A 14,807-nucleotide genomic window follows, 5' to 3' on the forward strand; every position below is an offset into this window, starting at 1 on the left:
GCAAGTCACAGAAGGGCACTGCAGCACAATGCCTTGCAGACGTCAGAGCCACACGTATAGGGGACGCAGCACAGCGAGGGAAACTGACAGAGGGAAGGGCCAGCTTCACCTGACTCAGCACGACAGACGGAAGGGCCAGCTTCACCCGACTCAGCAGGACAGCGGAGGGGGTGGCAGGGAGGATGGAATCAAGGCTCAGTCCATGGGGGACTTCAGGGTGGGAGGAGGAAACAGCCGGGCCTGGGTCGGGGGTACAGGATGTGGTTTCATATCACTCTTTAAATATATGTACAAAGTGGGCCTGTGAACAACACGGGTTGGAATTACGCAAGTAGAGTTATATGTGGACTTTCCTCAGCCTCTGCTACCCCGAGACAGCGACACCAGGCTCCTCCTTTTTCTCGTCAGCATGAAGATGGAGGGGATAAGAGCCTTTATGATAATCCATTTCCACTTAATGAAAAGGAAACATTTTTTTTTTACCTTATGATTTCTTAAATAACTTTTCTCCAGCTTAAGAATATAAGAATAAACTATATAGGGCTGGGTGTCGTGGCTCATGCCTGTAATCCCAGCCCTTTGGGAGGCTGAGGCAGGTGGATCACCTAGGTCAGGAGCTCGAGACCAGCCTGGCCAATGCGGCAAAGCCCTGTCTCTACTGAAATACAAAAACTAGCCAGGCGTGGTGGTACATGCCTGTGACCTCAGCTACTCAGGAGGCTGGTGCAGGAGAATCGCTTAAACTCGAAAGGCAGAGGTTGCAGTGAGCTGAGACTGCACCATTGCACTGTAGCCTGGATGACAAGAGTAAAACTCTGTCTAAAAAAAAAAAAAAAAAAGAGCTGGGCATGGTGGTACAAGCCTGTAATCCCAGCTACTTGGGAGGCTGAAACAGGAGAACCATTTGAACCTGGGAGGCAAAGATAGCGCCACTGCCCTCTAGCTCTGGGCAACAGAGTGAGACTCTATCTCAAAAAAAAGAAAAAAAAAAGAATAAACTATATAATACATATAACATATCAACTATGTGTCAATTTACAGTTTATGTTATTGTTAAGGCTTCTGATCAACAACAGGCTATTAATAGTTTTGGGGGAGTCAGGTTATACATAGCCAGGTGCAGTGGTTCACACCTGTAATCCCAGCTCTTTGGGTAGCCGAGATGGGACCATGGTTTGAGCCCAGGCATTGGAGACCAGCCTAGGCAATATAGAGAGACCCCTTCTCTGCAGTCCTAGCTACTCAGGAGACTGAGACAGGAGGATCGCTTGAGCCCAGGAAGTCAAGGCTGCAGTAAGCTGTGATTGCGCCACTGCACTCCAGGCTGGGCAACAGAGAAATTGTTTAAAAACAAACCAAAAAAACCAAACAGGTCATAAATAAATTTTTGACTGCATGGGAGATCAGCGCCTGATATGTTTCGCTGTGTCCCCAACCAAATCTCAACTTGCATTGTATCTCCTAGAATTCCCACGTGTTGTGGGAGGGACCCGGGGGAGATGACTGAATCCTGGGGGCCGGTCTTTCTGGTGCTGTTCCTGTGACAGTGATCCGATTGGTTTATCAGGGTTTCTCTCTTCCCGCTGCCACCATGTAAGAAGTGCCTTTTGCCTTCCGCCATGATTGTGAGGCTTCCCCAGCTATGCGGAACTGTGAGTCCAATCAAACCTCTTTCTTTTGTGAACTGCCCAGTCTTGGGTATATCTTTATCAGCAGCATGAACGTGGACTAGTACAGCACCCCTAACCTTTTTGTGGTTCCAAGGTCAATTGTCTAGATATTTCTTTTTCATTAGTGGTACTTCATAATAAAATTCTAAGTAAGTCATACATAAGTAACAGTAACTGAAAGTGCACATTTGGCATAACGCTGGCAACATGGCAGGGATTCCTGAAGCCACTGGTTCCCACCCTTCCGGTGCCTCTCTTTACTTTCAGTTAAGGAAACAGATCTGAAGGGGCTGACTGAGCCGCCGCAGGCCATGCGGCAGGAAGCAGAGGGGCAGGTGCGTAGTCAAACTGTCCAACTCCAAAAAAGGAGACAGAGTCTCTGTGGGCCCAGGACCAGGGGCCTGGCTGCACATGGTGACGGGGGAATGATTCCAGTACGGACTGGCAGCTACCTGGTCCCAACAGGAGTGGCCGGGAGGGCGTCATTCCCCTTGTCCAGAAACAGCACACGCGGGTCACAGCGTGCAGGCGGAGTGAGCTCGGGAGTGGGAGGGCGCGTGTATTTCACACATGCCCCGGCCAGGAGGAGCTATAGACCCGGGCACAACTGCGGCAACAGCACTCACGTGTGGCCTACAGTGCTGTGCCCCGGCACAGATCGGATGCCTGCCGATGCCACCCTTCAAAAACCTCTGAAAGCAAAACTGAGGGGCAATTCCAAGGGGTCTATTTTCCCACAGCAAAATACACTCTAATTTGTAAATGTATTGCAGTCCAGCCTCCGCTTGGCTCGCAGAGGAAAAAACAGCAGAGTCACCCCGGACTCTGTAACTGTCTGCCCAACCCGTGTCTGCAGTGGCTGGCTGGTGCTCGCATGGGGCAGCTTACGGCTGTGTGGAGATTTTAGGATGGCCATCATGCCATGAGGGCAGGAGGCACGCGGCTCTCCGGGGGGCAGGCCTTGTATGCATCCAGGCTGCCAGCAGCAGGTGGCCCACACCTGGGACACTGCCACCTCCCAGCAGCTCGAACGCTCGATCCCAATGACCCAACATCTGAAGGTCACTCCCAGCGCTGCTGCCTCCTGTGTTCTGACCTCAAGCAGGTGGCCCGTCAGCCTCCAGCACGCAAGAGGACAAGCCCCGCCCACCTCACAAAGCGCTAGTGTCAATTGCGGCGCAGCGCTAAATTCTGGGAGTGGCCCAAATGCCATTTTCTGAACATGGATAATAGAAAATGTCAGCTCCGGACTCCCATCCAGGGCCTGGAACACAGCGAGGCAGCTGTGACATCCAATCTCCCCAGACAAGCCAAACCGCATGCTGGCCTCCCTGTCTAGAAATCCTCAGGGTGGGAGAAGTAAGACTGTCATGGGAAATCCCTGTTTCAGTGTCGTCACACAACTCAGCAACAAAGAGAAAACAGCACTCTAAAGGACGCAAAGCGGCCAGCTCAGGGGCTGACGCCTGTAATCCCAGCACTGCGGGAGGCCAAGGCAGGCGGATCGCTTGAGCTCAGGAGTCGGAGACCAGCCTGGGCAATGCGGCAAAACCCTGTCCCTACAAAAACAAAATTAGCTGGGCATGGTGGCATGCTTCTATAGTCCCAGCTAGTCAGGAGGCTCATTTCAGCCAAGGAGGCAGAGGTTGCAGTGAGCTGACATCGTGCCACTGCACTCCAGCAGCTGCCTTTCAAAAGGCTGTTCCTGCACCAAGTTTGGCTGTGGCCCTGGCTGAGCCCACAGTCTCCCTGTCCTCTGCTGCTGAGGAGGGGGAGAGGGAGGCACTGCAGGCGTGGTATGTCTGGCTGGCCACGAGGATCCCGACCTGGACATGGCCTCCCTGGGGCAGCCGGAAGAGCTGCCACACCCACTGTGTCTGCCAGCCAGGGCTGCCACGGGCCCCTTCCAGAAGGCCCGTACAGCTCACGTCTTGTTGAAATGTGCCAGGAGGTCTAAAGGCATCCTGGGACTCTGCAGAGCAGCAGCTCTCAAAAGGCAAATCACTGTCCCAAAAGACTTCAGCACCAAAACCAGCCCCACTCAGCATGTCTGCAAAGTGTAGGGGATTTCAAAGTCACCTGGTGGGGGACACAGCAGGTACAGGGAGTGGCTGCCAGTCAGGGCTCGGCAGCACTTCCTGACCACCTTGCACTGGGCTGGGCTGGGGTCAAGGCACCTGGCTGGCTGGAGGGACCCTCAGCTCCAAGAGATGGCAGGTCAGCCCCAAAGATGCTTGTGCTGGGCCCAGGCTGAGCAGGTCCCCCACCGCATGCTGCCCAAGTCTCCCTAGGCTTCTCCTTGCCCCCTGCCTTCTCTCCCTGAGTCTTCAGGTGCAAAAGCTTCACTGCCTTGGGGGCCCTTGGTCTCCCTTGCTGCCAGACACCCCCATCCCAGGTCAGGAGGCACCAGCCAGGCACTCCTGTGGTCACAGCATGGTTGCGCTGGGCACAGAGGTGGACAGACAGGAATGCTAAGCTACCATCTCCTTCAGCTTCCAGGAAGGGTCTGCTATCAATCAGAGCTGTGGGTCTGCCCTAACTTCCTTCTGGGAAGGAGACTCCTGTGCTCTCCACCAACCCTCCCAGACCATGCCAACTAGACATTCAATGAGATCATTCAATGAGACGCGGCGATACACTCTCAGGTTCATCTCCCACCAGCCGAATCCTTCTGGGCCATTGTCACTCATCTTTAGTTATTTGGGGAGTTTACAGCAGTCTCCATAGGTTCCTGAGCAGTGCTCCTTCTGGCACCTGTCCGAATATTCTACTCAACTGAGCAGAGACGCTCCAGGGAGCTCAGACCTTCCATGGGCCCCGACAAGGGGAGGATGGGGCAGGACCCAGGGCTCAGAAGAATAGACAGCACATATCATGCCTTCAAAAAAGGACCCAGGACTTCAACCCAAAATGTTCATCAACTTGTATCGTTTCCTGGGTCTCCATCTCCAGTTCCGGAAGGTGAGGGAGTGAGGCCGGGTGGTGTCAGCATCTCCCAGGCCTGGGAGAACTCGTCTCTTCCCACACAGGGGCTGGGATGAAGGCAGGCAGGCTGACACTGCAGGAGGGGAGCAAGGGGCTTCATGTGTAAGGGCAACGTGACACAGGCCCTCTGCACAGAGACCTGGCAGAGCTGCCAGAGTCCTGAGAGCCCCCAGCATAATGGAGCACCAGAACCATTCTGCTCTTACCGCAGGGGAGGCATGAAAAAGTACTTTGCAGAAAAAAAGAGAAAACCCAAGGACGACACTGGGACATAATGCAAGAAGGTGGGCGTGGGGACACCTCATTATACAGGCTCTCGCATAGGAGGGGTTAATTTCTGCACCTGCAGAGGTCCTACAGAACCCCCAAGACTAGTGGGAGGAACGTGGTCTGCAACCAGGGAACCCCCATGCTGACCGAACACAGTGGCTTCGAGCAGGTTCTCTGTGTTCTCTGGAACCTGAGCTGTTCTTTTCTTTTTTGTACCTTTCTTTTTTTGTTTTTTTGAGACAGAGTTTCACACTTGTTGCCCAGGCTGGAGTGCAACGGCACGATCTCAGCTAACTGCAACCTCTGCCTCCCGGGTTCAAGCAATTCTCCTGCCTCAGCTTCCCAAGTAGCTGGGATTGCAGGCACGTGCCACCATGCCTGGCTAATTTTGCGTTTTTAGTAGAGATGGGGTTTCACCATGTTGGCCAGGCTGGTCTCAAACTCCTGACCTCAGGTGATCTACCTGCCTCAGCCGCTGATGCTGGGATTACAGGTGTGAGTCATCGTCCCTGGTTGACCTAAGCTTCTCATCTGACAAAGGGACGAGAATGGTTGGGATGAAACTTAAGAGGGAATGAACTCCCACTGGGTGTAGCGTTGCATGTATGAGGGCTCTCGTGAGCACCCCAGAAAAACACTTTGACCATCAGCAAGGCTGACAGACCAGGGCCAGAAATCAGCAGTTCTGTGATTTAAGCTTCATTTAAATTTTTATTTGTAGACAGAGTCTCGCTCTTGGCTCACTGCAATCTCCGCCTCCTGGGTTCAAGTGATTCTCATGCTTCAGTCTCCCAAGTAGCTGAGATTACAGGTGTGTGCTACCATGCTTAAATATTTTTTTTTTTTTTTGTATTTTTAGTAGAGATGAGATTTAGCCATGTTGGCCAGGCTGGTCTTGAACTCCTGGCCTCCCAAAGTGCTGGGATTACAGGCGTGAGCCACTGCACCTAGCCTTAAACAAAGAATTTTAAACCCTCACTACTCAACGTGTGGCATGGGGCTAGCAGCACGGGCAGTGGCTAGAGCTGGTGGGAGATGTATCACCCGGGGCCATGGAGTACAGGCCCCAGGCCAGAAGCTCTTTTTGGGGTGTACATGCTCACTGAACTCTCACAAAGCCCCTGGGAGGTAGTTTTTGTTGCCACCTCTCCATTTTACAGGTGAGGCAGTTGAGGCTTGGTGGGTGAGGTGCCCCAGGTCCTGCCACAGGAAGGGCCAGGCCAGGCCTCACACCCATAGCTATGTTTAACCCAGAGTACGTGTGCAGGTGATTTCCAGAATGACAGGTCTCAAATGTAAATATCAGATACCATACAGACTCCCTCAGCCCCTTTTCAGAAAAACTACCCTGATGCCCGCCCTGTGTGTAAATATAAATATCTGCAGACAAAACTGCGCACAAACTCTTTATGCTTTTCTTTCTTATAAAACTTTAAGTAAAAACAATGCAAATTCAGCACAAAATTTTTAAATGACTACCTTTCAACGCCACTGCACGTTAGTTTGCAAGGGGTGATCATACTGGACTGATGTGCATTTGGTCCTAGGACCCACTCCCACTGGGAAGACCAACGTCTGTCACCCTGGGCTGGCAGCAACAATGCACAGACCGCCGCCCCTGCTTGGATCCATGAGGTCGCTTTATGCAGGGTCCTATGTCGTCACTTGGCCTCTGCTCAGTCACAGCACATTCTCCCCTTGCCAGAGCATGAGAACGCGGAGGAGCACCACTGGGTGCTGAGCCTGGGGCGCCCCGTGGACCATCCAGAAAGGCTGAAAGGAGCTTATTCAAGATTATCATCAAAATGAAAAAACAGCTACTCTGGAGGCTGAGGTGGGAGGATTGCTTGAGCCTGGGAATTGAAGGCTGCAGCGAGCCATGACTGCACCATTGCACTCCAGCCTGGGCGATGGAGTGAGACCCTGTCTCAAAAGAAAGAAGACTGAATGTAGAGAGAGCGGCTTGCCGGCCCCTTGCCCTCCCACTAAAATAGACATCCGTGGCAGCAACTTGAGACCCTTTGCACACTGAGCTGGCTTCCTTCTCCGGAACTTGGGGTTTAAAAAGCAAACTGTATACGCTGTCCCAGAGGGAGTCAGCCTTTCATTCTCACAGTTGTTAAATTCCTGGTTTCTGATGTGCGTGCTTCTTAAAGTATGTGTTGAGATTATTTCTGAGCCAGGTTTCTGTTCTTCTTCTACTTATAAACAACACCTGTATTGCTCTGGAGCAGCACATTTGTTGAAAGATGTTCCCAAAAAGTCACAACTTCTGGGCAGAAATTTTATTACTTTTTAAATAAAGCCATGATAAGGATAAAAGTAATAAGAGAAGGTGACATTTTAATATAAGCGCTACTCCCGGGTTTGACTCATCCCCGTCATTCTAATTTCAGATGAATCACTGGCCACAGGAGACTGTTAACTGTGCCTCACTGCCATGGCTCTCTCTCACACACCCCCATATGAACTTACTTTTCCATTGGTCTTTTTGTGGAGATAGAGTCTCACTCTGTTGCCCAGGATGGAATTTGTGGTGCACTGAGATCGCTCACTTCAGCCTCTAACTCCTGGGCTTACGTCACCCTCCTGCCTCAGCCTCCATAGGTCTTTATAATACTGGTGCTTACTCTTGGCCCTTGTCTGGTGGTGGTCTGTGGCTTGTGTTTTGTGTGTGTACGTTGTACTTGAAGGCTGGTGGTTTCAAGTTCTCAATCTGTGTTTGGACCTAGACAAGTTAACTCCTATCACCAAAAAACACAACACACAGAAGATAGTTTTTATGGATCTCAGGACGAAGCGCGTGGCAACGAGCTGCTCTCTCCTCCTCAGGGGAATAGTTTTGTGTATAAGAATAGGCGTGGGCCGGGCGCGGTGGCTCAAGCCTGTAATCCCAGCACTTTGGGAGGCCGAGGCGGGTGGATCACGAGGTCAAGAGATCGAGACCATCCTGGTCAACATGGTGAAACCCCGTCTCTACTAAAACTACAAAAAATTAGCTGGGCATGGTGGCGCGTGCCTGTAGTCCCAGCTACTCAGGAGGCTGAGGCAGGAGAATTGCTTGAACCCAGGAGGCGGAGGTTGCGGTGAGCCGAGATTGCGCCATTGCACTCCAGCCTGGGTAACAAGAGCGAAACTCCGTCTCAAAAAAAAAAAAAAGAATAGGCGTGGACGTTATAGCACGTCACGGCACGTGATTCCACCAACGGCACCCCGGGGAACTTACCTTGTCCCTCCCGATCGGAAGGGGCATGGCTGTGTACAGATTCTTCCTGCCATCAAACACGGGCTTCCGATCCCCAAAGATCTGGGTTTTAAAGTGCTGGACCATGTGTTCCACGATCTCCCTGAAACAAAGATAAAAGTCAGGCAACACATCAATAAAATGGAGAACATGGCATACAAGGACGACATTTTTCTTATGCTGTTAGTATTATTTTTTTTTCTTTTTTTTGAGATGGAGTCTTGCTCTTATTGCCCAGGCTGGAGTGCAATGGTGTAATCTTGGCTCACTGCAACCTCTGCCTCCCAGGATCAAGCAATTCTCCTGCCTCAGCCTCCCGAACAGCTGGGATTACAGATGCACACCACCTTGTCCAGCCCATTTTTGTAATTTTAGTAGAGACAGAGCTTCACCATGTTGGCCAGACTGGTCTCAAACGCCTGACCTCGTGATTTGCCCACCTTGGCCTCTTAAAGTGTTGGAATTAACGGCATGAGCCACCACACCTGGTCCTCTGATGCTATTTTTTTTTTTTTTTTTTTTTTTTTTTTTGAGACAGAGTCTCACTCTATCACCAGGCTGGAGTGCAGTGGCACAATCTCGGCTCATCGCAACCTCCACCTCCTGGGTTCAAGCGATTCTCCTGCCTCAGCCTCCCGAGTAGCTAGAACCACAGGCGCACGCCACCATGCCCAGCTATTTTTTGTATTTTTAGTAGAGACGGGGTTTCACCAAGTTGACCAGGATGGTTTTGATTTCTTGACCTCGTGATCCACCCGCCTTGGCCTCTAACGCCATCTTTTAGGCAATTTTGTAAGACCTGTGTCTCCTTTGGGCAACATGACTTCAAACTTCTATAAAGCAGCAAACCAGACCCACGAGTGAGTTTGTGCTCATGCATTTAGTCAAACACAGGAGAACCTGGTATGTGCCGGGCACTTTATACGCCACATACAGCAGATGACGGACACTTCCAGAACCTCTGGAGCTCCTCAGAGACACTGACGAGAAGAGCTATGAAACGGATGCTTGCTGCTGGGAGGGACAGGGGTTTTAGTGCTGGGGGCTCAGCACTCCCAATCCCCACTTCCACACCATGACAGAGAGGCCTCAGAAACATTCTGCAAACCTCCTGCTGGCCTTGGGCTCTGCTCCAAAGAGGTACCAGCTTGGCATAGCACTCTTCTGGCATTTCAGGTGGTTGTTTTATTAGCAACAGGGTCTCGCTCTATCACTGGAGTACAGTGTCGTGATCACTTCTCACTGCATCCTCAACCTTCTGGGCAGAAGCAATCCTCCCATCCCAGGCTCCCAAGCAGCCAGAACTACATGCCCAGGCCACAATGCCCAGCTAATTTTTAAAATTTTTTTGAAGAGAGGAGGCCTCAATGTTGCTCAGGCTGGTCTCAAACTCCTGGGCTCAGGTAATCCTCCCGCCTTTGCCTCCCCAAAGTGCTGGGAGTACAGGCATGAGTCACTGTGCTCAGCTCAGAGGGGTTCTGACGCATTTCAGCTCCACTCACTAAATGCCTGATGAAGCGCAAATGTGAAGAGCCAGGGTCCCTGGCTGCCCCCAAAGGCCCACATGAGGGAAACACGTAGAGGCCCACGGGATGCTTTCACTAGGAAATGCCAGCTCAGGGGATGTGGTAAAGAGGGAGAGGCAAGTCGACCAGCAGGGGAAGTAGCTAACAGACCTCCACGGGGAGGGGCGATCGGAGCTCTGCATGGCTAGAATGGTCTTTCTCCTGAGCAGAGCCCCAGGAAGCAAGAATCTGCCAAGTCCTTCCATTCCTTTCCCAAAAGACGAGGCAAGCTGGCCTGGAGGGCATTCCTCACTCAGAATGGCTTTGCTTGGTCCATCTCCAGCAGCCGCAGGGATCCGGCTACCCTGCCCTCCACATCTGCAGTCTGGGGAGTGCCCACGGCAGATACCCAGCGCCTCTCAGCAACATCTCTGAGGGCTCCACCAAGCTGCATCCACCTCTGACAGTGCTGGGAGACCTGGCCTGGGCAGGGCACGGCCCCGGCATCCATCCCTGCCATGCCCGCCTGGTAGCCAGGGTACAATCTCACCTGGCACCTCCCCAACCTGTTCTGGGCTGCCCAAGACAAGGTGTGCCCTGCAGCTCTCATAAGAGGCCAGCTCATTCCTCCGCGCTCTCTCCAAACCATTACAAAGGGTCCCCAACCTTCAGAGAGCCACATCTCCCTGGCCAGGACATCACCGTCAACTTGAGGTGCAGATGGCTCCATTGGAGGGGGAGGTGGGTTCTACTCACATTCAAAGAACAAATCAGTCCCACCTAATTCAAACTTGAGCTGAGCAGAGTAAGAGGGCACACACCCCGACTCTTTATAAGGCTAGCAAAACCTTTCTGTTGAAACTGGACAGGGAGAGTACTAAGTGAAATCACGGACTGATCACTTATAAACAGAGATAGGAACAATACATTAACACACTGAATCTAGCAACATGTTTAAAAATATCGCTTCTCGGCCTTTTGGCTAAGATCAAGTGTAGTATCTGTTCTTATCAGTTTAAAAATAAATCACCTTGTCAAAGTTCCGTCGATACCAGAATCAAAAGATTGCATTTAACATCATAAAATTAATTAACATAAAACAGGTTATAAACCTAAAGACCATAACTGAAAAATGCCTAGAAGAAAACATAAGAGAAAGATGTTCATAAACATTGGGATAGACAAAAATTTCTAAAAACTTTGTCCTTAAAGGAAAAATTCATAAACCTGGCTTCATTAAAATTAAAAACTGTGGCCAGGTGCGGTGGCTCACACCTGTAATCCCAGCACTTTGGGAGGCTGAGGCAGGTGGATCACGAGGTCAAATGATCGAGACCATCCTTGCCAACGTGGCAAAATCCCCTCTCTACTAAAAATACAAAACTTTGCCAGGTGTGGTGACACGCACTGCTAGTCCCGGCTACTCAGGAGGATGAGGCAGGAGAATCGCTTGAATATGGGAGGTGGGGGCTGCAGTGAGTCGAGATCGTGCCACTGTACTCCAGCCTGGCGACAGAGCAAGACTCTGTCTCACCAAAAACAAAAAACAAACAAACAAACAAAAACTTTTACCCATCTCTTTAAGAAAGAAAAAAAAAGAGATACAGTCATAAAAACAAAAAGCCAAGGCCAGGCGCAGTGGCTCACACCTTTAATCTCAGCACTTTGGGAGGCTGGTGGAGCACCTGAGGTCAGGAGTTTGAGACCAGCCTGGCCAATCTGATGAAACCCCATCTCTAATAAAAATACAAAAAATTAGCTGGGCACGGTGGCAGGCGCCTGCAATCCCAGCTACTTGGGAGACTGAGGCAGGAGAATTGTTTGAACCCAGGGGGCGGAGGCTGCAGTGAGGCGAGATCGCGCCATTGCACTGCAGTCTAGGCAAGACAGAGCGAGACTCTATCTCAAAAACAAACAAACCAAAATGAAAAAACGAGCAATTGACTGGGAGGAAATACTCCACAATCACACAGACACACTTCTAACAACGAGCTTGTACACATAGTATATTTAAGAAAATTTTTACAACTCAGTAAGACACATAATCCAACTTAAGTGAGCAAAAGATTCAACCAGACACATGGCAGAAGAGGATACACAATGGCTGGTGAGTGCGTTCACGGATGTTCATCGCCAGGCTATAGGGAAGTGGAAATGAAGCCACGGACACCCACCAGAAAGGCTAAAATCGGAAACGGTAACAATACCAAGAGCTGGTGAAGGTAGCGGGAAGTGCTCTCTTCCATGAGGCTGATACGACTACTTTGGGAAAAAAGTGTGGCAGTTTTTTTTTTTTCTACAAAGGTCAATGTCTATTTACCACCTTTTTTTTTCTACAAAGGTCAATGTCTATTTACCACCCTGTCTAGCAATATCTGACACAAGAAAAATGAAAACACATATCCACGCAGACATTTGCATACAACTGTGCATAACAGCTCTAAACTGGAAGCAATTCAAGTAAATGTCCGTCTACCGGTGAATGGACACACACTGGACGCTACACCTACACACGACGAAATGCTTGAATCACCGCTACATGCGACGTGACAGGCGTCTCAGAAATGTGCTTGCGGAACGAAGCCAGACACGAGGAGGAACAGGTACACGATGATAATGATTCCACATACAGGAAACTCTAACAAGGAAAAGCAGTCCACGCTGACAGAAAGCAGGTCTGTGTTTGCTTTGGGACAGGGGACCTTAACTGAAAGGGGCAGGTGCATCGGGGTTGTTAGTGTGTCCTATTGATTTTGGCGGCTCTTACCGGAGCGTATATTTTTTAAAGACCATAGGCCCATATGAAGGCATGCCGAGGAGGTAACGTGGGTTAGGTTCCAGAACAGCACAATGGAGGAAATGTCACAATAACACGAGTGGCACAAGATGTGTGTTCCCAGCACACAGAAACGTTGTTTCCACTGTACTGCAGTCTAGTCAATGAGCAAGAGCATTGTTTAAAGAAAAAAAAAAAGCACATACTTTAATTAAAAAATACTTTATTGCCAAAAATGCTGAAACAGACATGAAGTGAGAGCATGCTGCTGGAAGAAGGGCAGTGAGAGGCTTGCTTGGCACAGGGCTGCCACGAACCTTTAATCTCTTAAACAGTAACAAACCGTACCTGCAAAGGGCAATGAAGCAAAGCACAAGATGAGGAGCGTCTGCACTTCAGAAACGTGCACTTTGTTGTACGTAAATTGTATCTTGATAAAGTTGACATTTGTACAAAATCAATGTAACATATTCTTAAAAAAATTATGACAATCTCAGCCAGGTGTAGTGGCTCACACCTGTCATACCCACGCTTTGGGAGGCCGAGGTGGGCAGATCACTTGAGGTCAGGAGTTCAAGACCAGCCTAGCCAACATGACGAAACCTGTCTCTACTAAAACCATAAAAAAATTAGCTGGGTGTGGTGGCACACATTTGTAATCCCAGCTACTTGGGAAGCTGAGGCATGAAAATCACTTGAACCCGGGAGGCAGAGGTTGCAGTGAGCTGAGACTGTGGCACTGTACCCCCACCTGGGCGACAGAGCGAGGCTGCATCTCAAAAACAAAAACAAAAACTAAGACAATTTAAAAAGCATTTAATAAAATTCAACATCCATTCATAGCCTTTTTGGAAACAGAGTCTTACTCTGTCTCACAGGCTGGAGTACAGTGGTGCAATCATAGTTCACAGCAAACTTGAATTCCTGGGCTCAAGGATCCTCCTGCCCAGCCACCCAAGTGGCTGTGACTCTGGGCACGTGCCACCATGATGGGTGATTATTTGCTGTTTGTAGAGATGAAGCTTTGCCATGCTGCCTGTGTTGGTGGTGAACAGGCTCAGGCAATCCTCCCATCTTAGCCTCGAGCCAGGATTACAGCTGTGAGCCATCCTGCCTGTTACTGTAGAACGTAACATAATGGCAACACATCATTGATTATGTACTCCAGAATCAGTGGCCACCCTCCTTCCAGTTTCTAAAAGGAAAGACCCCGGCCTTGACCCCCACCTGTCTGCCCTGCAACTGGACAGCAGCAGCTGCAGCAGGGGTTCGGGGGTCCTCTCAGAGCCACACGCGCAGGGAAGGAGGGAGGGAGGCCTGGGGGCTCCAAGTCCAAACCTGTATTCACAAAGCTTTTCTTTGAGAGTCGGAAACATGAAAAGACATTAAAAAAAAAAAATCAGGAAAGAGATATACTATGTTATAGATCAGAATATCTTCCTCAAACAAATCCATCCTTTTAATTTCAGTAAAAATCCAGAGAGGGATGTAGTTTTGATAGCATTTAACAAACTCATCCTAAAATATAAGTGGGAATCTGAGGGACAGAGGCTGGCAGGTGTTCCCGAGGAGGAGCACCTGGTGGAAGGATACACTAGATCTCCACATGGAGAAAGCCACCGGGAGGGAGGCCGTGGGGCTGGGACAGGCAGAGGCCTCAGGACAGAGCCCAGAACCAGGTCCAGGATGGGGGCAGCAGAAGAGAGAGGGCAGGACACGCTTCTCAATGACTTCTGTCAGGCAACCACATACCCAGGATTCAAGGAACTACGACTCAGCTCAGCTACTGGAAACACCCCTCTGGATGCATGCTCACTGTCCCCAGCCCCATCCAGTGCTCAGCGTGATGAATCCAAGTTCTCTGACTGTCCTGCGGGCCCCTGGAGAAGGGGTCAGGTCCAGCTCATCCTGCACACCTAGCACTAGCACGGCATGCAGCTTGGGCTGGGCAGATCTCTCTTGAGAGGGAGGCTGTTCGGTCGTGCCAGCCAGGCAGTGCCCCGAGGGGCGGCTGTGCATACTGGTGGGGTCGGCTGGCCGACAACCCTGGCCAGCACTCAGGCCTCCACCGCCCAAAGACAGCATTCCTGGCCATCTGCCCGCAGCCCCACTGCCTCAGGGCCCACTGCTGAGGGTGCAGAGGGGCCGATGTTGTATAATGCAAAGGAAGTGGGCCTCGTGGCTGTGGCAGCAGGATGGCACCTCGCTGCCTAGTTGTAACACGGGGGTCCCTTCCCTCCGCAAACACAGATGACTCCCACGTACTTGCTACTGAATTTTCTTTCTTTGTAAAACTGTGATAAAATAGAGATAACAAAGAATTGACCATTTCAACAAAGCGTTCAGCACAGTGGCAT

General features: G+C 50.6%; 1 protein-coding gene and 1 pseudogene across 1 annotated transcript in view; one reads left to right on the top strand and one right to left on the bottom strand.

Annotated features, from left to right (window-relative positions):
• Positions 1–14,807, bottom strand: part of AGO2 (argonaute RISC catalytic component 2) — a 64,630-nt gene that overhangs the window by 42,635 nt on the left and 7,188 nt on the right. Inside the window, exon 2 of the mRNA XM_017501692.2 lies at positions 8,152–8,272. Within this exon, the coding sequence (XP_017357181.1) occupies positions 8,152–8,272 (121 nt within the window). The remainder of the gene's footprint in view (positions 1–8,151; positions 8,273–14,807) is intronic.
• On the top strand, positions 10,637–10,772 carry LOC119467401 (annotated as a pseudogene).

The sequence above is a fragment of the Cebus imitator genome, unplaced genomic scaffold (genome assembly GCF_001604975.1).
Source record: "Cebus imitator isolate Cc_AM_T3 unplaced genomic scaffold, Cebus_imitator-1.0 Scaffold284, whole genome shotgun sequence".
In the NCBI taxonomy this organism is placed as follows: domain Eukaryota; kingdom Metazoa; phylum Chordata; class Mammalia; order Primates; family Cebidae; genus Cebus; species Cebus imitator.